The sequence below is a fragment of the Astyanax mexicanus genome, chromosome 22 (assembly GCF_023375975.1).
Source record: "Astyanax mexicanus isolate ESR-SI-001 chromosome 22, AstMex3_surface, whole genome shotgun sequence".
NCBI lineage: Eukaryota > Metazoa > Chordata > Actinopteri > Characiformes > Acestrorhamphidae > Astyanax > Astyanax mexicanus.
In genome coordinates, this window is record NC_064429.1 from 6,178,144 (window position 1) to 6,203,961 (window position 25,818).

General features: G+C 40.3%; 1 protein-coding gene across 1 annotated transcript in view; it reads left to right on the top strand.

The window, feature by feature from the left end:
- The window catches only part of adam28 (ADAM metallopeptidase domain 28), a 58,278-nt gene extending 34,518 nt beyond the window's left edge, over window positions 1-23,760 (top strand). The window contains exons 12-23 of the mRNA XM_022666840.2: window positions 312-442; window positions 8,449-8,626; window positions 13,441-13,530; window positions 15,684-15,879; window positions 15,975-16,080; window positions 16,950-17,106; window positions 17,892-17,972; window positions 18,065-18,152; window positions 19,717-19,825; window positions 20,241-20,328; window positions 20,467-20,559; window positions 23,162-23,760. Of these exons, the coding sequence (XP_022522561.2) occupies window positions 312-442; window positions 8,449-8,626; window positions 13,441-13,530; window positions 15,684-15,879; window positions 15,975-16,080; window positions 16,950-17,106; window positions 17,892-17,972; window positions 18,065-18,152; window positions 19,717-19,825; window positions 20,241-20,328; window positions 20,467-20,559; window positions 23,162-23,194 (1,350 nt within the window). The 3' untranslated portion in view covers window positions 23,195-23,760. The remainder of the gene's footprint in view (window positions 1-311; window positions 443-8,448; window positions 8,627-13,440; window positions 13,531-15,683; window positions 15,880-15,974; window positions 16,081-16,949; window positions 17,107-17,891; window positions 17,973-18,064; window positions 18,153-19,716; window positions 19,826-20,240; window positions 20,329-20,466; window positions 20,560-23,161) is intronic.
- Window positions 23,761-25,818: the final 2,058 nt, after the last annotated feature.

The following is a 25,818-nucleotide window of genomic DNA, read 5'->3' on the forward strand; positions in this document are numbered from 1 at the left end:
CGTCTGGTTTGGCCGCGCGCTTTGCTCCGCTATTGAAGTCTGTGGACTGTTTAAAGCAGCGCTGTGAAGCTGCGGGAGTGAGTGAGAGGAAAGCCGCAGCGTTACCAGTGATAAGAAGCTGATTCTGAACTAAGTTCAGCGCAGTGTAGCGCATTTTTAATCAGTGACATGTACACACAACAGTATATATTTAATCACTTATTTTTTTTACATTTTAGGGGAAGCTGAGCTTCCCTTGCAGTCTTAGAGCAATCGCCACTGTCTAAGATATGTCCTGTCTAAAGTGAAAATCCTCTTCTCTCGTTCTTCAGGATCATAGCTCTAACGCTATAGCCGTGGGGGCGACCCTGTCTCACGAGATGGGCCACAACCTGGGCATGAACCACGACACCAGCTCCTGCACCTGCCCTGACTCCTCCTGCATCATGGCTCCTGCACTCAGGTACTTTTTTTATTCATCAATTTAGAGTCACAAGTGGAATTTAAATTTTGGATGACCAGGGGTTTTAATAAGCTGATTAGCTGGGGTCTTGCACCATAAATTTAGGGTGCACTATCAATAAACATCTATTTTCTGGTCTGTCTTTATAAACAAGGAGTGCTGGATGTTAATCTACACAGATTTTTCTCCTGAAAACAGTTTATTTGGGTGAGTAAAGTGCTTCCGTTTAGCCAGACAGTGCTAAACTGAGGAACCCTGAGTGTACCCGTAAGCCAGGGCTCCATCAGCTAGCGGTTCGGCCCACATAGCTTATTTTAACACAGTAAACACGCAGCCTACAGTCCGATATACTTACCTTTAAATGGCAAAAGAGCTAATTTGCTCCTAGGTAATGCTAATGCTGCTCCAGCAGGGCTAACTGGAGTTAGCAGCAGGCTATAGTCCGACTCACTTACCTCTGAATGGCAAAAGAACTAACTAGTACTTAGCTCCAGCAGCTAGGGTTAGGGGCAGGCTACAGCTCAATATACTCTCATCTGAACCGTGAAAGAGCTAACTAGTGCTAAGTGCAGTTAGCAGGTAATGCTAATGCTGCTCCAGCAGTGCTAGCTGATGTTAACAGCAGGCTACAGTCTGACATTCTCACCTCTGAATAGCAAAAGAGCCAGTGTGGTTAGCAGGTAATGCTATTGCTGTTCCAGCAGTGCTAGTCAGGTTTAGGAACAGGTTACTAGCTGATAATACTTACCTCTAAATGTTAAAAGAGCTAGTGCAGTTAGAGGGTAATGCTAATGCTGCTCCAGTAGTGCTAGCTTGCGAAAGAGCTAACTAGCTAACTAAACTAAGTTTTTAGTACGCCTTATAGTGTGAAAAATACAGTGGTATTAACCTGCAAAGGTGGAGGTTGTCAGAGGACCCATTCTGCACACGGTGCAAGAGACCAGCAAACCTCGAGCATATTCTGTCATCCTGCCAAGCAAGCCTGACCGAGGGGAGGTTCAGGTGGCGCCATGATAAAGTGCTGGCGCAACTGGCGGATGGACTGGAGAAGGAGAGGAAGCGGAAAAGACCCCAGTCCCAAACCAAAGGCCCCCGTTTCATTGGTTTTCTTAGGCCAGGGGAAAAGGCGGGCAAGGAGGACAGGTGCGCAGGGATCCTTGGCACGGCACAGGATTGGGAAATGAGAGTGGATCTGGGAAGGCAACTCAGGTTCCCAGAAGAAATTGCCATCACCAGCCTCCGACCAGATATTGTGCTCTGGTCTCCTGCAACAAAGCAGGTGGCTTTGATAGAGTTAACGGTACCCTGGGAGGAGAGGATAGAGGAGGCACATCAGCGCAAGTTGGGGAAGTACCAGCCACTCATTGCAGAGAGCCAGCAGAGGGGCTGGAGAGCCTGGAACCTACCAGTGGAGATGGGGTGCAGGGGGTTCCCAGGACAGTCCCTCTGGAGAGCACTAGGCAGTCTTGGGGTTAGAGGTGCAACCCGCAAGAACCTAGTGAACAGCATCTCAAAGCAGGCAGAGCAGGCATCCAGGTGGCTGTGGCTGAAGCGGAGTGAACATTGGCGGAGCCAGGCAGGCAGAGAGGAGGGGAGTAGAGTTGCACGGTAGGTCCCAGATCGACAGAGGGAGCAGTTCCAGGACGCTGGTTCTGCTGTCAAGCCCCACCGAGGTGTCGTGGGCTTGTTGACGAAACATCCATGAAGTGGGGTGCCCACTTGAAAACCCAATGAAGTTGACGGGTGTACGCCGTGCAGCTCTGGCTTCACTGGAAGACCTTTGGAGGGGAGCAACTTCAATGCTAGCCATCACACAGAAGGAGCAGGAGTCAACTCCTGCTAGGTGTGGTGGCTGCGGTATACTCTACCGTTTAAAGACATTCCACTTCTGATGACTCAGTGACTGCTAGGAAAGACTAGCTGGCAACCACGGAAGAGTGGTGACAGCGGGGAGAGACTGCTGGCATCTGGGGAAGACCAGAGATGGGGTGCTAAGGCTTGGCAGGCCAAAGCACTTTCTCCGTGAGGAGGAACCCAAATAAAGTTGCTATGGAGAGGTTTATTGTAAGACACCCCCTAGGTCGTGCGAGAGCGGGGGAGGATGAGCGACCTACAGGACAGACCACGGTTATGACTATGGATGACGATCAAAGGTCAACGATTCAGAACAATGGAACAGCTAGAGTCTGTAGATGTGGAAAAGTCTGCAAAGGCGATAGAGGTCTGAAGATACACCAGAGTAGGATGGGTTGTCTACGCCACAGTAGTGAGCAACGCGCAGGGCAACCTCATGAGACGGAGGAGAGGCAGGGTCGGGTGGCAAACCATAGCACCCAGAATCTCCAGGCTCACAACGAAGGCGTCACCATCCTCTCAACTCATAACATCGTACCAGATGGCCTACAACAACAAGAGAAGGAAGTCAGCCAGGAAATAAGTCGACGAACACAGGCCACCGAGGGAGGGGAAACCAGGAGGGAAATAGTGAGGTGGCCAACAGCAGCAGCCAGGAAAGATTGGGAGGCATTTGACAGGGAGGTAGACCAAGTCCTGGAGGCTGTTCTTGCTGGAAACAGTGGAAGGAAGGTGAAAGCAATGTCCACCATTATCTGGAGCATGGGTGCAGAGCGCTTCGGGATGGAGGAGAGACGGTGCAGAGGTCCCCAGCCTAGTAAAGAAAACAGGCGTTTAGGGGAGATCGCAAAGATCAGAAGTGACCTGAGAAGGCTTAGTAAGGCTTTTCAGAAAGCTCCTGATGAGGAAAAATCTGCACTGTCAGAGATGCGAGGGGTTTTGAGGGAGCGCATCAAGATTTTGCGCAGAGCAGAGTGCCAGCGGAGGAATAGACGGAGACGTGAACAGGAGAGGGTGAAGTTCACAAAAAATCCGTTCAAGTACTTGTCTGAGGTCCTTGGAGTTAAAAGGACAGGAGTATTGAAGGCCGCAAGGGAGGAGGTCGAAGATCACCTCCTTAAGGTGCACAGTGATCCAAGGCGGGAGGAGGAGCTGAACCTGGAAGGAAAGCTGCTCTGTCCAGAAGAGCCGGCCATCGCATTCGATAATGGAGAGCTCAGATGGCAGGAGGTCAACGATTTCATTAGGAAGGCCAGGGGAGGGTCAGCACCAGGGCCAAACAGGATTCCATATAGAGTCTATAAGAACTGCGAGAAGCTGAGAAGACGTCTATGGAAGCTCCTCAAGGTGGTGTGGAGGAAGAACCAGTTGCCAGACAGTTTTCTCATGGCTGAAGGATGCTTCATTCCCAAACAGGAGGACTCTTCTAGCCTGAAAGACTTTCGCACAATCTCACTGTTGAACGTGGAGGGAAAAGTGTTCTTTGGAGTTGTGGCAAAGAGATTAACGCAGTTCTTGATAAACAACAAGTACATTGATACATCTGTACAAAAAGGTGGAGTCCCAGGAGTCCCTGGGTGTATTGAACACAACAGCATCATCTCTAGGATCATTGAGGACGCCAAGAGGAATCAAGGAGATCTAGCAGTCCTGTGGCTGGATCTAACCAATGCTTATGGCACTGTCCCCCATAAGCTGATCGATTACACCCTCAAGGCATACCATGTCCCACGCAGGGTCCAGCTACTCCTCCAGAACTACTTTGGGAATTTAAAGATGCGCTTCTCCTCTGGAGACTTTACTACCAATTGGCAGAGGCTGGAGGTGGGAATCGTAACTGGATGTACAATCTCAGTTATTCTCTTTGCGGCAGCAATGAACCTCCTGGTGAAGTCGGTGGAGAAGCCAAGACGGGGAGCTGTACTGTCAAGCGGAGTTCAACAGGTCCCAGTCAGGGCCTTTATGGACGACTTGACAATTACAGCAAGGTCAGTCCCAGAGGGCAGGTGGATCTTGGAGGACTTGGTGGAACTCACCGCCGCAGCCAGGATGGAGTTCAAACCCTCAAAGTCAAGGAGTCTGGTCCTGAAGCGGGGCCGGGTCATAGATCGTTTTCGTTTTAAGATTGGTAACGATAACATCCCCACGGTAACTGAAAAGCCTGTCAAGAGCTTGGGGAGATGGTATAGATCTGACCTAAACGACAAGGCAAGTGTAAAGGAGATGCTCAGCCAGGCAGAAGAGTGGCTGCAAGCTTTGGAGAGGAGTGGCCTACCAGGGAAGTACAAGGCCTGGGGTTATCAATATGGCATTCTACCAAGGCTTTTGTGGCCACTGCTTGTATACGAGGTTCCCTTGACAACAGTGGAAGCTTTGGAAAGGAAGATCAATAGCTTCCTCAGGAGATGGCTGTCAGTCCCCAAAAGCTTTTGCTCTTTGGGGTTATACAGCTCAGGGACTAAATTACAGCTGCCTATTACGTCTGTCGTGGAGGAATTTAAGGCGGCCAAGGTCCGGTTGGTCATGATGTTGCGTGACAGTGAAGATCAGGCGGTGCAACAAGCAAACATCACCGTGAGGACTGGCCGGAAATGGAAGGCCAGCGTGGCACTGAGAGAAGCAGAGGAGCGGTTGCAACATGCCGACATCACGGGCACGGTGACACAGGGGAGGTTGGGCCTTGGAGTAATTACCCGAGCAAGCTGGAAAGAGGCAAAAGGGAAGGACCGTAGGGGAATGGTGCAAGAGGAAATCCGAGCTGTGGAGGAGGAGAGCAGGCAAGCCAGGGCAGTGGCTATGAAGCAGCAAGGCAGCTGGACGCGGTGGGACAGTGTCCGTGAAAGATCCCTTAGTTGGAAGGACATCTGGAGCATGGAGGGGCATCGATTGAAGTTCCTGCTGAGCTCCGTGTACGACGTACTTCCAACACCGACAAACCTGCAAAGGTGGAGGTTGTCAGAGGACCCATTCTGCACACGGTGCAAGAGACCAGCAAACCTCGAGCATATTCTGTCATCCTGCCAAGCAAGCCTGACCGAGGGGAGGTTCAGGTGGCGCCATGATAAAGTGCTGGCGCAACTGGCGGATGGACTGGAGAAGGAGAGGAAGCGGAAAAGACCCCAGTCCCAAACCAAAGGCCCCCGTTTCATTGGTTTTCTTAGGCCAGGGGAAAAGGCGGGCAAGGAGGACAGGTGCGCAGGGATCCTTGGCACGGCACAGGATTGGGAAATGAGAGTGGATCTGGGAAGGCAACTCAGGTTCCCAGAAGAAATTGCCATCACCAGCCTCCGACCAGATATTGTGCTCTGGTCTCCTGCAACAAAGCAGGTGGCTTTGATAGAGTTAACGGTACCCTGGGAGGAGAGGATAGAGGAGGCACATCAGCGCAAGTTGGGGAAGTACCAGCCACTCATTGCAGAGAGCCAGCAGAGGGGCTGGAGAGCCTGGAACCTACCAGTGGAGATGGGGTGCAGGGGGTTCCCAGGACAGTCCCTCTGGAGAGCACTAGGCAGTCTTGGGGTTAGAGGTGCAACCCGCAAGAACCTAGTGAACAGCATCTCAAAGCAGGCAGAGCAGGCATCCAGGTGGCTGTGGCTGAAGCGGAGTGAACATTGGCGGAGCCAGGCAGGCAGAGAGGAGGGGAGTAGAGTTGCACGGTAGGTCCCAGATCGACAGAGGGAGCAGTTCCAGGACGCTGGTTCTGCTGTCAAGCCCCACCGAGGTGTCGTGGGCTTGTTGACGAAACATCCATGAAGTGGGGTGCCCACTTGAAAACCCAATGAAGTTGACGGGTGTACGCCGTGCAGCTCTGGCTTCACTGGAAGACCTTTGGAGGGGAGCAACTTCAATGCTAGCCATCACACAGAAGGAGCAGGAGTCAACTCCTGCTAGGTGTGGTGGCTGCGGTATACTCTACCGTTTAAAGACATTAGCCTCAGCGTCCTCAGACTCACACTCTGATTGGCTAAACAAACAAAGGCTCCTTTACTCTGCTCCCAACACATCTGATCCCGCTAATGATCCTACATGTATGAATGTGTAGGATTGATGGTACACCACCTCCATGGTTGTGAACATGTAGGATAGATCTGGATGGAGATTTCGAGAGGTTTTAATCGGGGTCCAATCAGTAAATTAGTGGTCATCATGGTATTGTCCTCAGTAAAACAGCAAAAACTGAAAGGTAGGATCTCTAGTTTAGACCAGTTCATTGAGGGAGTGTACCAACAACAAGCTGCTTCAAGCAAACCCTTCCTGGAAGTGACTCACTCGACCTGAAACACCCTCAGGTACATATTTTGAGGTAGTTAATGGTGTAAAAAAAAAGTGAATTATTTGCATACATGCCCCTATCACTAGCATTGTGGGCATCAAATTAAAAGTGCTGTGTTTCAGAATACTGTTGCTGAATAGACAAAAGTTAATACTCATTATCATGTCTTATTTCACACCAGAGTTCTCCTTTAAGAATGTGTTCCAGCAAAATAACCCACAAGATCCTACTTTACTAGGCAACATTACTAGGAGTAGTCTAAAAATTGATCATGTGGAGTAAAGGTCCAAAAAATATCTGTTAGGAATATTATTTACTAGAGCTGTACATTGGCAAAAATGTAGCGATACGATACGTATCACAATACAGATGTTACAAATTAATATATTGCAATATATTGCAATACTGTCAACAACACTAAGTATTGCAATTGTTGCTGCCAGAGCCCTGGGAGAGCACAATTGATCTTGCTCTCTCTGGGTGGGAAGATGGCACTATTTCCCCTCATCACTCCTAGGGTGATGTTGATCACCATAAGGTGCCTGTGAGCTGATGTATCAGAACAATTTAATGACAAAGAACAACGTTGCTATCTAATGGTCACAGTTTAATCACAACATAAAACAAACCACTTCTGACACCAATTTTTACATCCATGCTTATAAATAAATATCGTTAATGAATAACAAAAAAAAAAACGAGTTAAGTATCGCAAAACAAAATATTGAGATACGTTGATATATAAATATTTATTATTCACAGAACCCTGAATTGTATTACAATTAAACGGATAAACTCAAACGCCCCTCCACATATTACTTCTGGGTCCAAAAGCTATGGCATGTTTATCAGATTAAGAGCAATTAACATATTCGCTAACATATATCACTAAGGCTTAAAAATGTATGTTTACTAAACTGTTGATTTTTACTGTTGTTGATCTTTTAATATAAAAAAGGTCTCAGAACAAATTCTAAAAAGTGATTTTGTGTTTTTGTAAGATGAACTAATATTAATAACAGTCCATTTCAACACAATAAAATGTTCCTGGTGCCATATATTTGCATATTGGGAATGTCCTCCCCTTAATTACCATATTTGTGATGTCTTTTGCCCAAAGCTACCTTATCCTTGGTGTACATTAATATTTTATGTATTGAAACACTGCTATTCCTCCGTGTTGTAGGCTGTAAGAGCAAGTTACCTTTATTCTGTTGTCCTAAGATAGGTTTATACTGTTAGTAGTGGCAGTTCAATATATGTATACATATATATATATATATATATATATATATATATATATATATATATATATATATACATATATATATATATATATATATATATACATATATATATATATATATATATATATATATATGTATATATATATATATACTAAATATGTTGAAAATAACAATACTCAAAACCAAAATAGACCCACAATAAAAAAATATATATTGTTATTTAACTTAAATCAGTCAAGTCATCATTTAGCTTTGACTCAGTTAAGTTGAATAAACTTAAAATGGGTTATGTTGAGCCATATGTTGAATAAATACAGTATATATTTATATATATTTTAAATATCTTTTATTTCAGAAATAAAATAAGGCAATTTTCCAGATGCTGTCCATGTTTTTTTTTTACTTTCTTTTACTTTATTCCTTCTATATTTACGCTAAATTTAAATGCTCTTTATTTTGTATGTGTATGAATTAAATTTTTCTTTCCATATAAAAAAAATTGTGTAAATGATGATGAAAAATAATGGACAAATGAAACATGTATTTTTATAAAACTACATTGTGATATATTTTGAAAAAAATATATAAAATAAAGCTAAAAAACTGAATGTTTACACTGTTTTTTGTTTCAGCTATACTATCCCGAAGCAGTTCAGCAGCTGCAGTGTGAGTAACCTGGAGCAGTACCTGAACTCCCGTAACCCCAACTGCCTGCTGAACAAGCCCCTGCAGAAGAGCCTCCTCCAGCCCCCCGTCTGCGGGAACGGCTTCCTGGAGAGCGGAGAGCAGTGCGACTGCGGATCTGTGACGGTAAATCAGATTTTAAGTCTAAAGTACTTCTAAAATCAAGGGTGTTGATGTTTTAATTAATCATTTTATCCTGATTTTATTTCATTCAGCGACAATAATGGTAGTTACTAAACAGTGTTAATTTTTACAACAAATTTGGATTTAGTTTTAGTCATAGCCTTGTGACGAAATGGCATTTAGTTTTAGTCATAATTTAGTCATCTATAATGTTTTTAGTTTTAGTCTAGTTTTAGTCGACTAAAATGTAAAGGGTGTAAATGTAAATGCTTTTAAATCAGTTCCCTTGAGTCAATTAACTATACACTTATACGACATTTAAAATTTATTAACCAGTTGTGTAATATTGCAATGTTTAAATGTGACTATAAATATTTTACGTATAAAAATTTGTTCTAGGAATCAGGTCATAAAACATTTGAATTATATTACATTAAATTATAGTTTGAACAGAGCTGTAGATGCAAAAACACAACTTTTAAAGTTTTGTGTCTCTCAGTTTTGTACTGAGAGACGGATACTGATTGGATGACTACCCCGATTTTCCCGCCTCTACACCTTCACAAGTAGTAGTGATTGGATCTCTTTCTAACTGGTCCATACCTTTCACAAAACTAAATCAGTTCTGGTTGGATTTCGTCCCTGCCAAACATTTGTTGTTTTGTTTTTTTTTTGTTAACGAAAATGTTTTTAATATTTTACGCTGTTTTTATTTAGTTATCGTCTCGTTTTCGTCTTGAAAAAAAGCTTCGTTGACAAAAACTATGACGAAAATTATGACGAACTAAAGTCTCAATGTTGGATGATCACCAGCCCAACTCATCCCCAAAAGTATTGGATGGAGCGCCATAATTCTAAAAAATAGAAAATAGTTTTACTAAACTGTTTTACAGATCAAAGCTGGGGGTTTATACCCCCATGCCTGGTGTTACACTTGGTGGAAACAGGTTCATGTTTATTTATGCAAAAATAAGACAGCTACTTTAACCTGCCTTAAAAGTACTTTTCCACTTCCACTCTATGCAATTACATGTTCTTACCAGAGAGGTCTCCAAACGTTCAAATCCACAAAACCTACGGACAGTTTTAGGAAAAGTATTTATTACATTCATTACTCTGTAGGTAGAAGTATAGATATTAGGGTTTAAAATATACTTCTGTAGACGTTAAAGAAATATCACCTCAAGCTTTTTACTCTTTAAGTAAAAGTGTTTAAAAAAGTACTGGTTTTAAAACTACTTAAAGTATAAAAGTAAAAGTAACATTAGGGGGTAAAAAAGCCATTAGGGCTAAAAACAAAAGTTTAGGCGGCACCACAGAGTCCTATAGTGCACTAACTCACCTCCCTAAAATGTGAAAATGTAAGAAGTAGAAGTTAAAATCCTCTGTAAAACAAATAATTGTTCCAGTAAAGTATAGATAACCAACAAAGTATTTGAATAACTATAAATATGCAACAATTAAACCAAGAAATACTTTTAAACCTAGACCTGGAAGCAACAAGAAAACAGTTTCCACTCTATACAATTGCCTATAGCCCTGTAAAAAATCTGCTACATCCCAGAAAAATGCCTCCAACAAGACCAGACACGAGTTGCACTGCATACCTGCATTCAAACACTGAAAACTGCAGAGATCAGATAATACAGCATGCTTTACTTATCAGCTGAATGTATGGAGTATACCATAGCAGTGGGCAAAATCAGAATCAGAAACGGTACGCTTTTGCTCTATACTGCAAACTGATAATAGCAGTACATCACTGAGATTAAAGGATATGGGTATGTGCCAACTCACATTCGAGTCCTTTTATTCCAAAAGCACTGTGGACCTGCAGAAACACATCTTCCAAATGTTTCGTCTGTGCTCGAGCCAGTACTTGAAAAGTGCTCTTCAGCATACTTTACATTTCTAAAGGGAATGATGAGCAACATTTATGGCTAACCCTTCACCCTAGTCTAAGGCCCCGTCCACACGAACGCGGGTATTTTTGAAAACGTTTTGGCTTTCCCTCCACACGAAAACTGCGTTTTCCCTCACTGAAAACGGAGGTTTTCGAAAACACCGTTCAAGGTGGAGATTTTTGAAAACTCCGGAGCCGTGTGGACGGGGGAAAACGGAGGTTTTTGAAAACGTTGATGTCACAAAGCGAGTCTGCACATGTCTGCTTTTCGTTTACAAGTTGTAGGGGACTCTTTTCGGCGCAACACTAGCGAACTCCGGACGTTTAAAGCATATTTACACCCAGCTGATCCACCTAATGAACTAACTGCCCTCTCTGACCCAACAGCACGGAATTACACAGAACCAGCTTTAAATGCTGTAAAACGTTGTACCAGTGTAGCTGAGATGAGTGCTAGTAGCGTGTTAAACTGTTCTACACTCTACTCTAACAGTATGAGCTTTATTTATACTGATCCAACACCGTACCTGGATATACTGACAGACCAGCTACACCAGCAAACTCAAAATACATCATTTACTGTTACTGGAGCTCCTCATTCAGCCTGTTTACTCATCACCAGCCCCTCTGGATTTTACATTGGGTCAGTAATGTGAGTTATAGTGATTTGTTTATAGATTATGATAAATTATACTATGCAGTGATAAAATAAGATGTTTGGATCAGGTGTGTTGTAATCAGTATAAACCAGTGACCTTAATTTACCTGACTGTAAAGCCTGAAACAGGGACAGCGCCTGGTTCGGTTGGTTCTGTTCTCTCTGCAATGTGTGGATTATTAACATGTTTACAGCTTAGTTTAACGTTACTCTCACATTACCAAACACAGTGGAGGTAACGTTACTTAAATGTGCTGTGTGCAGTTTTTTCCGATCCTCCTGTCCGGAGGTACAGAGCTAATCGTGAACAATAAAAACTTGGTGGGACAATTAAAAAAAATAAGTAGTTGTTGCTGAGGAGTGACGAGAAAACGTCCAAGTGTCTAGAGAATCCCTGTTCATTTCAACGTTTTTTGAGTGGTATGCTGTTTCCTTGTGGACGAAGATATTTCTGAAAACGCTGTACGTGTGGACGAAGACATTTTTTTAAAATGGAGACAAAAATATCCGGCTTTAATCCACCCTCCTCCAAACTTTTAAAGAAGTAAAGTATTACTGGTCTTGGCTATAAAAGAAAAAATACAAATAATACTGTAAGGTCCTGGCCCTGTTTCCTGTCTGTCCTCGTGCCTGTGTTGTCCCACGTGACCCGTGCCCCTGTGTTCTGCCTGTGTTTTTCCACTCACCTGTGTTCTTTTGTAACTCCGCCCCTTCGTCCCAGGTGTTTCATGTTTCCTGTGTGTGTGCACCTCTATTTAAGGTCCGTGTTCCATTTCCCCGGTGTCGATCCTTGTACGTTTTTACGTCTGTTAGTGGTCCATGTGTTCCCCAGTTTCCTCAGCCTGGTTGTCAGTTTATTCCATGTTTATTTTGTATTTGTTGTTAATAAATCCCGTTTATGTTTGCATTTGCGTCCGCCTCCTCGTCCTCCCTGCACCCCCCCATGACAAATACAGTATTATAAATACAGTATTCTGAGTTTTCTTTCTAATTTCTTTCTAATTTGGCTTCTCCAGTACCTGTGTAAATCTCAAAAATAATTTCTTATGAATATCTTCCCAAAATCTGATACATTTCTATTAAAATTTCACCACTATCACTCTCTTCTGGATGTAGAATGAGTGGGACTAAAATTGTGTCAGGCTGGCTTTAGCAAAACCCTAACCAAACATAATGCTAGTAACATAGCTCCGCCCCTTCTCTTCAAGTCTGAGCAACCAGCACCAGAAACAAGCTTGTTGAGCTGTTGCTTAGCAATTTACTGTAGTTGCATCTTAGTGAGCTTAGTGAACAAGCAAGCTATCCAAAAATTCACAATTAAAACGAACATTTATTCGCCAGTGATGAATATCTGTTCGACAAGCATCTACATGCATTAGAATTTTATAACCACGGCCACACAAATTCTAAAAGAGAAAGTGAAATGTGCGTTTCAGCGATTTTTGACGAGTGTTTTATCATATTTATGCTTAGTTTTTTCTATTTAAACTTCTATTTAAAAAAGTTAAGTTCTATACATAAGTATACATTCTATGGTATACGTTCTATACATTCAATATTTAAGCAAAAAAAAACAAATCAATCAATCAATTAATATATAAAAATGTGTTCCTATAAAAGCTTTAAATTAAAAAGTTCAAAGAAGATGCTCAGTGATGCTTTGCAAACTAAGACACTATAATCTGAGGATCACAAGTTCGTATCTAAGTTCATGCTACTTCAGCATCAGCAGACGGAGTCCGAGCGAGCCATGCTTTCTCTGGGTGGGTACAGTAGGTGGCGCTCTCTCCTCTAATCACTCCCATTGTGATGATGATCAGGAATAAACACAGGTGCCAAGTGGTCAAGCAGTCTAAGGCACTGCCACTGTGATCTGAGATTGCTGGTTCGAATCCCGGTCATGCAGCTTGTCATCAGCTGCCAGAAACCTGCTGATGGAATTGAACATATCCATTTGGGTGCTGGACAAAGCTTTGATCTTTAGACTAGCTTATAAGATCTCAACTAATTTCTTTACAATGATAAATAGGTGTAATAAACTTATAATAATCTTATTACCCTTGTTACCTTCATTACTTCATTACATTTAATTTCCCATCATTAATAATAACATAATTACAGTACAGTGAGGTTTATCTTACCTAGTGTGTTTAAAACTGCAGTTCACCAGTCTTTATAAAGCTTTATTTAGTTTTTTTAGCTGAATGTATTGTGTTTTTCCTGTGTTTTGAGTCTTGCTGATGTGTGTTTGGACAGGAGTGCAGTAACCCGTGCTGCAACGCCACCACCTGCAGGCTGACTGAGGGCTCACAGTGTGCAGATGGAGCGTGCTGTCGGGACTGCAAGGTAAGAACTTAGTCAATTGTGACGTTCTAGAGTCAGAATTTTCAAATGTATGTGACATTAACCTAAAAAAAAATCTTCTACAAAAAAAAAATAATAATCAGCTACAAATAAAAAGAAAAATTGACAAAAACATTTAATAAAATAAAATAATGCAAAATAATGAGAGTTAAAATAGGATAAAGCTTTTATGTATGAATATAATGATGTAATAAAGTGAGTGGAGCGGAGAAGTTGCTGTAATAAATGGAACCAGGATTTCTGCTGTTTACCAGACAGTCCTGTTTGTGACCTGAAGCTCAGGTGTACTTGGGTTCTGCAGCAGGACAATAATCAAGTCCACCAAGTCCAAGTCCAGGTCGTTATCAGTAAAGCTTGATTTCAGTTGTTGCTGTCCCCCCCTTAATAAAGAAATAAATTTGATAAAAAATATTAAAGTATATTTGTTAAAATGTTAAAGTTTGTTTGATAATCAGAAAATATATATCAGTATGACAAAAAAAAACACAAAAACAAAAGAAATCTGTAGGGTAAAGCTGGGCGATTAATCGATTTTATCGATTATTTCGAATTTACAGTTAAGGACGATGTGTTTTTATGAAAATCGATTTTCTCTCAGTTTTAATTTTCACCTCCTGTACTACAGGCTTAGCCACGCCCCTCTCTCCCGTGCGCACCCCGCCCCTCTAAAAAGAACACTGGCACTTATTTAAAAGCTTTGTTTTGCAATTCAAGCCCAATGGGGAAAAGTCTTTACTTATTAAATGTACTTGTTTTCTATTTTGTAGGTTTTATCAAAAAAGGGCACCATTTTATTTCGTTCTATTTGTTCTTTAAGGGGGGGTTTATTTATTTATTTTTTTAAGTTTGAGGGTGCATTATGTCAGTACCTAACCTATGTTGGAGAAAGCTTTCTAAAAGTTACTAGGTTTGTTTTGCTTGTTTCTGGTTGCACTTTAACCACAAAGGGGACATTTAAGTGAAAAATAAATAAATAAAAACTTTTTTTTTTTTTTACCATTTTTTAAATCTTTAATTTGATTTTTAGTAGGGGAAAAAAATCGATTTAAAGTATATACATATATACATGCCAGTATATATGTGATTACAATATAAGCATTAAAGTATAGTTTATTGGTAAACAAACAAAAAAAAAACAGTACAATAGAAAGGAAGCTCTAGCACCCTGTTGCCTGGATACCAAATGAGACTGAGATGGTTGGGTATGGAGATGTACAGGTTCTGTATGGATCCTGCAGCAGATGTTGCTAAAGCTGAGCCTGTAGATCCTGCTTTACACTCGTAGGTTGCTGAAGCTGTCATCCCAACTACTCCCATAAATTCTCGATTAAATCCGTCAGTAAATCCGACCTCACAATCTGATTGGTTGACAAGTGTTCTAACTTTAAATCTGGCCTTTTCACAATAAATCTGTATCACTCCGTGGACGCGTTGCCAAATAACGGCATGTATACACACAAGACATTTTGGAATCAACGCCACCACCACCAGCAGCAGCAGCAGCAGCAGAAGCATTAGCTTAGCACAGGCTAGCGCCCAGCCATGGCACGATCACCTACAGCCCAAAGCACTGGCTCGTCTTTTGTGGAAAAACGGGACAAAGAAAATCCATCAGTTACCTCAGCCGCAGTCTGACACCCAGAACGGTAACCAGCCAGGCTAAGCTTAGCTAAGCTAAGGTAATGCTAAGCTAAAGCAAGCTACACTAACCTACACTAACCGCAGTCCTTCAGGCACAGCTAAATAACCAACACCACCCAGAAAACAGGCAGAAATGCTCGCAAACGCATAGCTTTCACATGAAGACGACTCCTCTGAGCAGGAGGGGAGAATATTAGCATTTTTTAAGCTAAGCTTTTTTGAATTTTAAGCTAATGTTCGTGGTGCTAGTCTTTATAAACTAGACGGGATTTTTGTAGATAAGTTACAGTTCTGTTACAGTTCACTTGTTGTGGAACTACTTTTTTGGTGGAAGGCACAGTCCTTATTAAAGAATTTATTTTGAATTTTTTGAGGTTCTTTGATTTATTTTCTTCATTAATAAAAAAAAACTGTTGTATAAACTGTTATTTAAAACCACAGCTTGTGCCTACGAGACTCAAGACTCCTATATTCTCCTGTATCATTCTTTACAGATCATTGATGCCTACAACATGTGCCGCGCCAAGCAAGACGAGTGCGATCTGCCCGAGTACTGCACCGGAGACTCCAACCTGTGCCCTGAGGACGTCTTCGCCGTCAACGGACTGCCCTGCAAGAGCGGCAGCGGCTACTGCTTCAACGGCCAGTGCCCGAAGAAAGAAGACCAGTGCATCAAAATGTGGGGTTCAGGTGAGGAGATTAACTGACTCTCGTGATTATTATTTTTAGTGTGGATGTGAGTTTTGAGTTTTTATTGTACGTTGATTGGTTTAACTGTGTGTTAGGTGCTGTGTTGGGCACTGAGTACTGCTTCAACCAGAACGCAAGAGGAGTGTACTACGCCTACTGCTCACGCCCCACCACCGACCAGTACATCGGCTGCCAGAAACAGTGAGTGCAATGTTCATTCATCCATTCAATCATCCACTCATTCATCCATCCATTCATTCATTCATTCATTCATTCATTTATTCAGTCATCTAACACATGCATTTATTCATTCATTATTCATTTATTTATTTCATTTCATTCATTCATTTTTCTTACCCATTCGTTTATTTCTTCTCACCCATTCATTTATTCATTCATTACTTCTTCTTACCCATTCATTTATTCATTCATTTCTTCTTCTTACCCATTCATCCATCCAACTCATTCATTCATTTCTTCTTCTTACCCATTCTTTCATTCATTCATTCATTTTTTTTCTTCTTACCCATTCTTTCATTCATTCATTCATTTTTTTTCTTCTTACCCATTTATTTATTCATTCATTCATTCATTTTTCTTACCTATTCATTCATCCAACTCATTTATTCATTTCTTCTTCTTACCCATTCATTCATTCATTCATTTATGTATTTATTCTTCTCACCCATTCATTCGTTCTATCATTCATTCATTCATTCATTCATTTATTCTTCTTAACCATTCATTCATTCATTCATTAATTTTTCTTACCCATTCATTCAATAAACTCATTCATTAGTTTCTTCTACTTACCCATTCATTCATTTATTCATTCATTCATTCATTCATTTTCCTTACCCATTTATTCATCCAACCCATTCATTTATTCCTTCTTTTTACCCATTTATTAATCCAACTCGTTCATTCGTTCATTCATTTATTCCTTCTTCTACCCATTCATTCATTCATCCATTAATTCATTCATTCATTTATTCGTCCAACCTATTCATTCGTCCAACCTATTCATTCAGTCTACTATAACATGTCTCTCCTTGTCTCTGTGTTTTTAGGGATGTAATGTGTGGGAAGCTTTTCTGTGAGAAAGGTCAAGACAATCCAAACTACGGCCGCATGGTCTCGTTCGGTACCTGCAGAGCCACGTTCTACAGTGACCGCGACAACGACTTCGGACAGGTGGACACCGGTACCAAGTGCAGTGAAGACAGGGTAAGGGTTGATGAAATTCACACTTTTAGCCTAAATAAAATGAATTCATTAAATAATTTGAGGTAATTAGTTGCCTTAATAGTTCTACTAATTCTACACTTTTAGACTCTACTTTAAGGTTAGGTGAATAAATCAGATTTTTATTTAGTCTTCTTTTTGATCTTATTTACATCAAATATTTCAAAAACGATGGGAGAACAAGCTGTAGAGTGACCAGTATGGCACACAGCTAACACAGAGTTAGCAGCTCAGCTTGCTCTTACAGCCTACAGCATTGAGGCCAGGCAGTTAATCATAATATATGAGCTACAATTTAACATAAGTTAGCCTGGGAGGGGGAATGACTACACACTGAAGGTGAGAGTCGGAAACCCACACATGTCGGGTGACCCACTCAGAATGCAAATAGATACTGTCGGTTGGAAGCCAATAGAAAAGAAGCAGTCAATGGCAACAGATTAAACTATATTCAATCAATATTTGGTGGAATAATCCTGGTTTTTAATCACAGTTTTCATGCATCTTGGCATCATGTTCTCCTCCACCAGTCTTACACACTGCTTTTGGATAACTTTATGCCTTTACTCCTGGTGCCAAAATTCAAGCAGTTCAGCTTGGTTTGATTCCAGAGGTAAAAAAAAAAAAAATCAAAGAAACTCTTTTTTTCCAGAGCTGTATAAAACGCAACAAGCCTGAAAAATATCTCCCTGACCTCTTTGTCCCTCTCTCTCTTTCTCTCTCTTTCTCTCTCTGTCTCTCTCTCTCCCTCTCTCTCTCTCTTTCAGGTGTGTAGTCAGAACCAGTGTGTGACTTTAGAGGTTGCCTACAGAGCAATCAACTGCTCAGCCAAATGCAGAGGACATGGGGTAAGATTCAACACACACTGTACACATTTCTGAGGAAAATAGGGGAAATCAGTGGACATTGAGTGTAATTATATTATATATGTGCCCTACAGGTGTGTAATCACAAGCTGGAGTGTGCCTGTGAACCCGGCTGGCTACCACCTGACTGTGAGCGGCAGGCTGGCGGCGGCATTTCCAGAAGTACGTCCAAATTTGAACCACTTTAATTACGACTCAACATCCTAGATATGCCACACAACTTGCTTGTACCAGTAATTCCTAGAAAACCATTCATCATACCTGTATGTTCTGGGTTCCATTTAAAACCCATGCAACTGTGGTCCACTTTTGGTGTCGTCGGAACTCTAGTACACTAAGTAATCAAGTGCCTTAAGTAATTTAGGTACTACTCAAGAAATAAAGTGGCTGAAGTGCCTACCTTGTTTGGTCCAGACATTCAGACTATTCAGTTTAGATTTAACCAATGTTGTGGGTGGACCAAAACACTAAACATGGTCCAGCCAAAGGTAGTGGTCAACTAAAGTAAAGTTCAGACTTTTGTCACCTAATAAAAAATAGAAGATTAAATAAACAGCTTTTGGGCCAAATTCTGACTTACATTTGAGTGTAGATGCTTCACATAGCAGTATGACTTTGATTTGGACTTTGGACTTGACTTTGATCTTGACTTTGATTTGGACTTTGGTATTAAATATGGTCTGGACTTTGGTCTAGACTTTGGTACAAACTTTGATCTTGACTTTGGTCTTGACTTTGATCTTGACTTTGGTCTTGACTTTGATCTGGACTTTGGTCTTGACTTTGATCTTGACTTTGGTCTTGACTTTGATCTGAACTTTGGTTTGAACTTTGGTCTTCATTTTGTTTGGACTTTGATATGGACTTTGGTTTGAACTTTGGTCTTCATTTTGTTTGGACTTTGGTCTTGAATTTGGCCTGGACTTTGGTCTTGACTTTGGTATAGACTTTGGTCTTGACTTTGGTTTGAACTTTGGTATAGACTTTGAGGTCCCACTTTATAATAACTGTCCCTAAGTACTATGTAGTTACATGGTAACAATACACGTAATTACAGTGTAACTACTGATGAAGTACTCATTGTTATAAATTAACTACAGAGGTACAGGTTAAGTAATTAAACATGTGTATTAAGGTTAATTTTGACTTGTGTAAGTACACATGTGTACCAGGGTGAGTGTACTTACACAAGTAAATGAAGTAAATGTACTTACACATGTGTAATAGTGTGTGTGATAAGTTGAGTATAAACTTATCCAACAGCTATTGTCTAGTAAGTAATTAGGGCTGATTGAGTACACACACATTGTTACACATGTGTAAGTACACTTGCTCTATTACATGTGTAAGTACACTTACCCTGGTACACGTGTGTATTTACACAAGTCAAAATTATCCTTAATACACATGTGTAATTACATAACCGGTACCTCTGTAGTTAATCTGTAACACTGTGTACTTCATCAGTAGTTACACTGTAGTTACATGGATTGTTACCGTGTATTGGTTAAAACTTTGGTCTTAATTTTGGTCTTGACTTTGGTTAGATCTTTGGTCTGCACTATGGTTCAGACATTGGTCTTGACTTTGATCTTGTCTTTGGTCTGTACTTTGGTCTGGACTATGGTCTGGACTATGGTTTAGATTTTGGTTTGGACGTTGGTTTGGACTTTTTGGCATGTAAACATCCTAAAACTATACCTTTTACCTTTTTTCTCTATTTTAGATGGAGTGATAGCCATTGTTGTGGTGGTCTGCATCGTGTTGGGGACCATTCTTCTTGGTGTAGGCATCTTCCTTATGAAACGTAGGAAGAGGAGTCCACGTCAGACCAGGTAACCAAGAATACATAAAGCAAACATCTTATCCACATGCATATACTGTACACAGATCAAGCATAGCATTGTTTCTACACCTATTATCATTTAAAAAAAAAAAATCAGCCCCACTGATCATACAGGACACTTTGTGGTTATATAAAAATTAGTGTCTGTAGTCGTTTATATACTTTATAATGATTATAATAATCTTTATTTCACCCTGTTCTTAAATGCTCAGGATACTGTATACATATGTAGATCAGATGCAGCAGTGCTGTTGGAGTTTTTAAACATTTCACCAACTACATCCTGTGCGCACAAATAAGGATGGGTATAGAAACCGTCAAAGAGATGGTCAAAATGTTATGCTTGACTGGTGTATAACTCTGCCATCTATCTCAACTATCTCAACGAAATTCTCATCCATCAGCCAACAGATACAAAGGAAAGACCCTGTGCCAATGGACAAGTCACAGTTCATTCCCTCAAGAGTAGCCCCTCCTCCACCCTCACCCACGGTAACTTCACCCATTCATGACCCGTCATCCATACATCCATCCATCCATTCATCCATCCATCCATTCATTTGTTGGTGTAATTTTATAGTTGGTAGATTAAAATCGCATTGAAACAACAAAAGTTTTTTCTACTTTCAGCCAATACGTCCCAAAGGTCCCCCGCCACCACCTCCTCCTAAGGCCAACGCACCACCCAAAACCCTGCACACGGACTTCAGGGCAGCACAAAAGGTAATATAACTTGATAAAGAATGAATAATTTTGATTCTGTATATTAGAGATGCTTGAAATTAAACGTTTTTTTTTTGTCTAAAACCAATGTTTTTTGCAAGCTTTCATTTATTTTGTGACTTTGTTTCCACCAATGTGTGAATCAAATGTCCTAAATATGTTTTTTTGTCTTGGTTTTCAAAGAATGTAATGTAAAAACAGAAGAAACCAGACATAACATCAAAGCACTGTACAGTGTTTTTACCACATACTGTATATTTTATCGAATTCTAAAAAACTGAAACAGCCTTTGTTGGGCTGAAGCTGTTTAGCCTTGGTTGCTAACTTTGATTTGCACTTTGGTATTGACTATGGTCTGGACTTTGGTACAGACTTTGATCTGGACTTTGGTCTTGACTTTGATCTTGACTTTGGACTTTGGTTTGAACTTTGGTCTTCATTTTGTTTGGACCTTGGTCTTGACTTTGGTCTGGACTTTGGTTCGGACTTTGGTTGGAACATTGGTCTGGACTTTGGTTTGGACTTTGATCTTGACTTTGGTTAGAACTTTGGTCAAAACTTTGGTCTTATTTTTGGTCTTGAATATGATTTGGACTTTGGCATTGACTGGTTCAGACATTGGTCTTGACTGTGATCTTGTCTTTCACACCAATGTGTGAATCAAATGTCCTAAATATGTTTTTTTGTCTTGGTTTTCAAAGAATGTAATGTAAAAACAGAAGAAACCAGACATGACACCAAAGCACCGTACAGTGTTTTACCACATACTGTATATTTTGTCGAATTCTAAAAAACTGAAACAGCCTTTGTTTGGCTGAAGCTGTTTAGCCTTGATTGCTAACAACTCGGTTAAAACTGTAATGCCAACAGATAGAGCAGCTAGGGTTAGCCTTAGCCTTACGCTGGGCTGGAGATGTTTAGATATAATGCAAGCTGGATTACTCTATGAAAGTTGATGACATACTGAATTTGCTTTGTGAGCGGAATTTTCCAACTGCCCCCTCCAAGGGGCCTATTTTAATGCTCTGTAAACGAGCCATCAACTGTGTACTGTGCAGCTTGATTTAGGCAGTTTCAGTGTGTTTTTGCTATCGTAACCACGGGAAAAGTACACCTTGCGCAAATTGAAATGTGTAAAAGGCATGTACTTGCCATTCCCTTGCCACAAGAGCCAGGTGTGCTCTAACTTTGGTGGATTGCTATTTTAACAGCGCAGTTCTTCTGTGCTTCTTAGCAGAGGAACCTGACCTGCTTGTTCATTTGTTGTAACAGTAATGTTATTTTATTCTGTATTCTGTTTATTGTTGACATAAAAGTTGGGTTTGTGCACTGCAGCGCATTCGGGGATGTAACAAGCTTGGTTGTACACGCGTTGCCAAGATTGCAATTAACATCCGACTCTTGACCAGAGGTGGAAAAAGTACTGAAAAATTGTAATTAAGTAAAAGTACCTTTACTTTGCTAAAATTCTACTCAAGTAAAAGTAAAAGTACCCATCTAAAAATCTACTCGAGTAAAAGTAAAAAAGTACTCAATTTAAAATGTACTTTTAGTAAAAGGTACATAGTTACTTTTATTTATTTGATGTAAAAACGTACAACAAATCATAAATACTAAATAAATAATCATAATAATTTGGACCTTTCAGGCAGTATTTGTTCAGACCACCCCATAAAACATTTTCAATAACAAGTGGTATAGGTTTCTATTATCCTTTTTTTTTTCTTTAGTGTTAAAAAAGTTATGGTCACATAGGCGACTATAAACTGTATTTTTATAGTTTTACAGTTCATTATTATTTTTTAACTTGCCATTGCTCTGCTTTAACTGCTTTATTTACATTTTTTTTTACATTCAAGCAGATTGTTTAATGTTTCCAATAAACACTTAAGGAATTATCATGAAAAACATGAAAACATACAAAAAAATGTTAGTTGGCGCATTCACAGTGTCGTAAAGAGGCACATATTGATGGGTAGCATAACTCGACAAAACACCCCAGCCTACACAGCTCATTTACACAGCGTCTCTCCCGCTAACCGTAATAAACACTGCATGGAAAAGGTTCAGCTGCGCTGCCATGGAGAACAAAACTAAATTAGGTTTTTTTCCCCAGCATTTCATTTTTTACTCAGTAATGGGTAGTTTTCCAATGTAGCGACGTAAATCACTTGTGTCAAAATGTACTTGAGTAAAAGTAAAATTACCTATTTTAAAAACTACTTTAAAAATTACAAGTTACTCAACTACGGTTATGTGAGTAAATGTAATTCGTTACTTTCCACCTCTGCTCTTTTGACGGCTGTCTAGGTTGTATTCAGTCAGTGGTGCACCTGTGATTTCCATTGCAAAGAAAGCACTACGCCAGAAATTTACCCAACCACATTTTATTTTGAGCCCACCATGGCCATCAGCATAGATGCATAGATCATAAGCACCATTACTATTTAAACGATGCAGGCAATAGACATGATAATAGACTGTTGGCAAGGTGTAAGATAGCAATACGCATCACTGACTCGACCAAAAAGAGGAAGTGATTTTCCTTTTGTTTGGTCATTAAATTTCATCTCTAAATTCTAACATCCTGAATCTCTTCCAGGCTCTTCGACCACCTCCTCCACCCAGGGTATGAATTATAACCTTTGAGGGACTGCCAGTCATCTGGACCCACCAGCACTTCCAAGAGGTCCAATGTTTCCAAGGTGCAGCTCAGGGTTCGATGTGGAGCCCTCTAGAGGCCAAAAGACTGTTTCCACAGCTCAATCCCAGAGTCAAGGCTGCAGCCAAGGTGGGCTGCATTTCTCGGCCACTACATCATTAAAGACAGTTCCAGTGTGAAGGATCCTTCATATACAGCCGAGAAATGCAACCGACATTCAGAGTGACTTCTGAGGACGGAAATGATACTGTACGTTTTTTACGTGACCCATGATTCCCTGTGCATGTTTAATGGCAAGGGAAAATTGACATTGCAGTTGCAGGAGGCGGGAACGTTGTGATTAGCCTGTTCTACTGTGTATACAGCTATGGAAAAAAACAAAAAAAAACAAAAAAAAAAAACAAAAGACACCACTTTTCACAGTTTCTGAATCAGTTTCTCTGATTTTGCTATTTATAGGTTTATATTTGAGTAAAATGAATATTGTTGTTTTATTCTATAAACTACAGACAACATTTCTCCCAAATTCCAAATAAAAATATTGTCATTTAGAGCATTTATTTACAGAAAATGACCAAAAAGATGCAGAGCTTTCAGACCTCAAATAATGCAAAGAAAATAAACGTTTTAAGAGTTCAGAAATCAATATTTGGTGGAATAACCCTGGTTTTTAATCACAGTTTTAAACATGCATCTTGGCATCATGTTCTCCTCCACCAGTCTTACACACTGCTTTTGGATAACTTTATGCTGCTTTACTCCTGGTGCAAAAATTCAAGCAGTTCAGTTCGATTTTGGTAAAATCAAAGAAACTCATCATTTTTAAGTGGTCTCTTATTTTTTTCCCAGAGGTTTAAGTGACAAATAGGCAACTAAAAACGCATCTTAATACAACATATATATTAAGGATGTGCCCTACCTTTACAGCAGCCTTGGCTTTGGAACACAGCCTTGCCTCTTGTCACAGAACTCCTTTACACTACATGAGGCCACAGCACTGAGCATCCATGGCTTGGTTCCAATTACAGAAGACTTCCAGAGTGTTTCAACAAGTGGTACATAGTGTGATCAGAGCTGACAGGCTTCTTATTTCCTCTTTATCCTCTTTTTTATATATATATATATATATATAATTTTATTTCTATTTTTTCCCATTTTCTCCCCAATTTACACAGCCAATTACCCAACCCACTCATTAGGACTCCCCCATCACTAGTAATGCTCCAACACACCAGGAGGGTAAAGACTAACACATGCCTGCTCCGATACATGTGAAGCCAGCCACCGCTTCTTTCTTTTGAGCTGCATCACAGCACGCTTGGAGGAAAGCTCAGTGACTCGGTTCTGATACATCAGCTCACAGACGTCCTGTGCTGCAGACATCACCCTAGGAGTGATGTGGGGAGAGAGCGCCATCTACCCACCCGGAGGGAGCAGGGCCAATTGTGCTCCCTCATCTGGAGACATTTAAACTTTAGACTCAACTGATCTAAAACACGATGGCAGGAATCCCAGTCCAAAGTTTCTACAGCCAGTCCAGGAAGAAACATAGGCCAGGTTAAAATTCTCATACATTTTCTACCTTATTTATTTCGTTTTTGGACTAAGGAGTATTTAAATATTAACATAAACAAATGTCCCCATATGTGGAAATCGTCTTTGCAAAAACGACTTCGGTAACACTTTCTCTGAATGTCATCTTTGTTAGACTCTATGACTACATTCATAATATATTTAAGTCTACAAGCTGGGACTGAGTTTCTTGGTATTGACGAATAACATGTTATATACACAGCTATTAATGCATTATAATCACAGTTCATGATGCATAATAAACATGGTTATGATGAATTATAGAGTTTTATAAATATGTACAGCCATGTTTATAATGCCTTATGAATGCATTATAATGTGTTATGAATATGTTTATAGAGTCTTATAGAGATGACATTTTTAGAAAGTGTTACCACGACGGTAACACTTTCTATGAATGTCATCTTTATTAAACTCTATAACTACACTCATAATATATTATAATGCATTCATAAGGCATCATAAACATGGCTATAAATATTTATAAAAATGCATAACCCACTATATCCATGTTTATTAAGCATTATGACTTGTGGTCATAATACATTACAAGCTGTGCTTATAATACATATGTTAAAAGAGTATGTATATATTGCTAATATAGTCCCACAATGAAAGTCTGGCACTTTACTTAGAGCTCACAAATACCTGTTATAATACATTATAATTGACTATAACTAATATTATGTTCAAGGCAATAATAAAGACATGATAAAGTCTGCAAGCTGGGACTGAGTTTCTTGGTATTGACGAATAACATGTTATAAACACAGCTATTAATGCATTATAATCACAGTTCATGATGCATAATAAACATGGCTATGATGAATTACAGAGTTTTATAAATATGTTCAGCCATGTTTATAATGCCTTATGAATGCATTATATTGTGTTATGAATATGTTTATAGAGTCTTATAGAGATGACATTCATAGAAAGTGTTACCACGACTTCCTGTACAGAAATATATATTATTTATATATTTCCATGTTTCTCCTACTGTG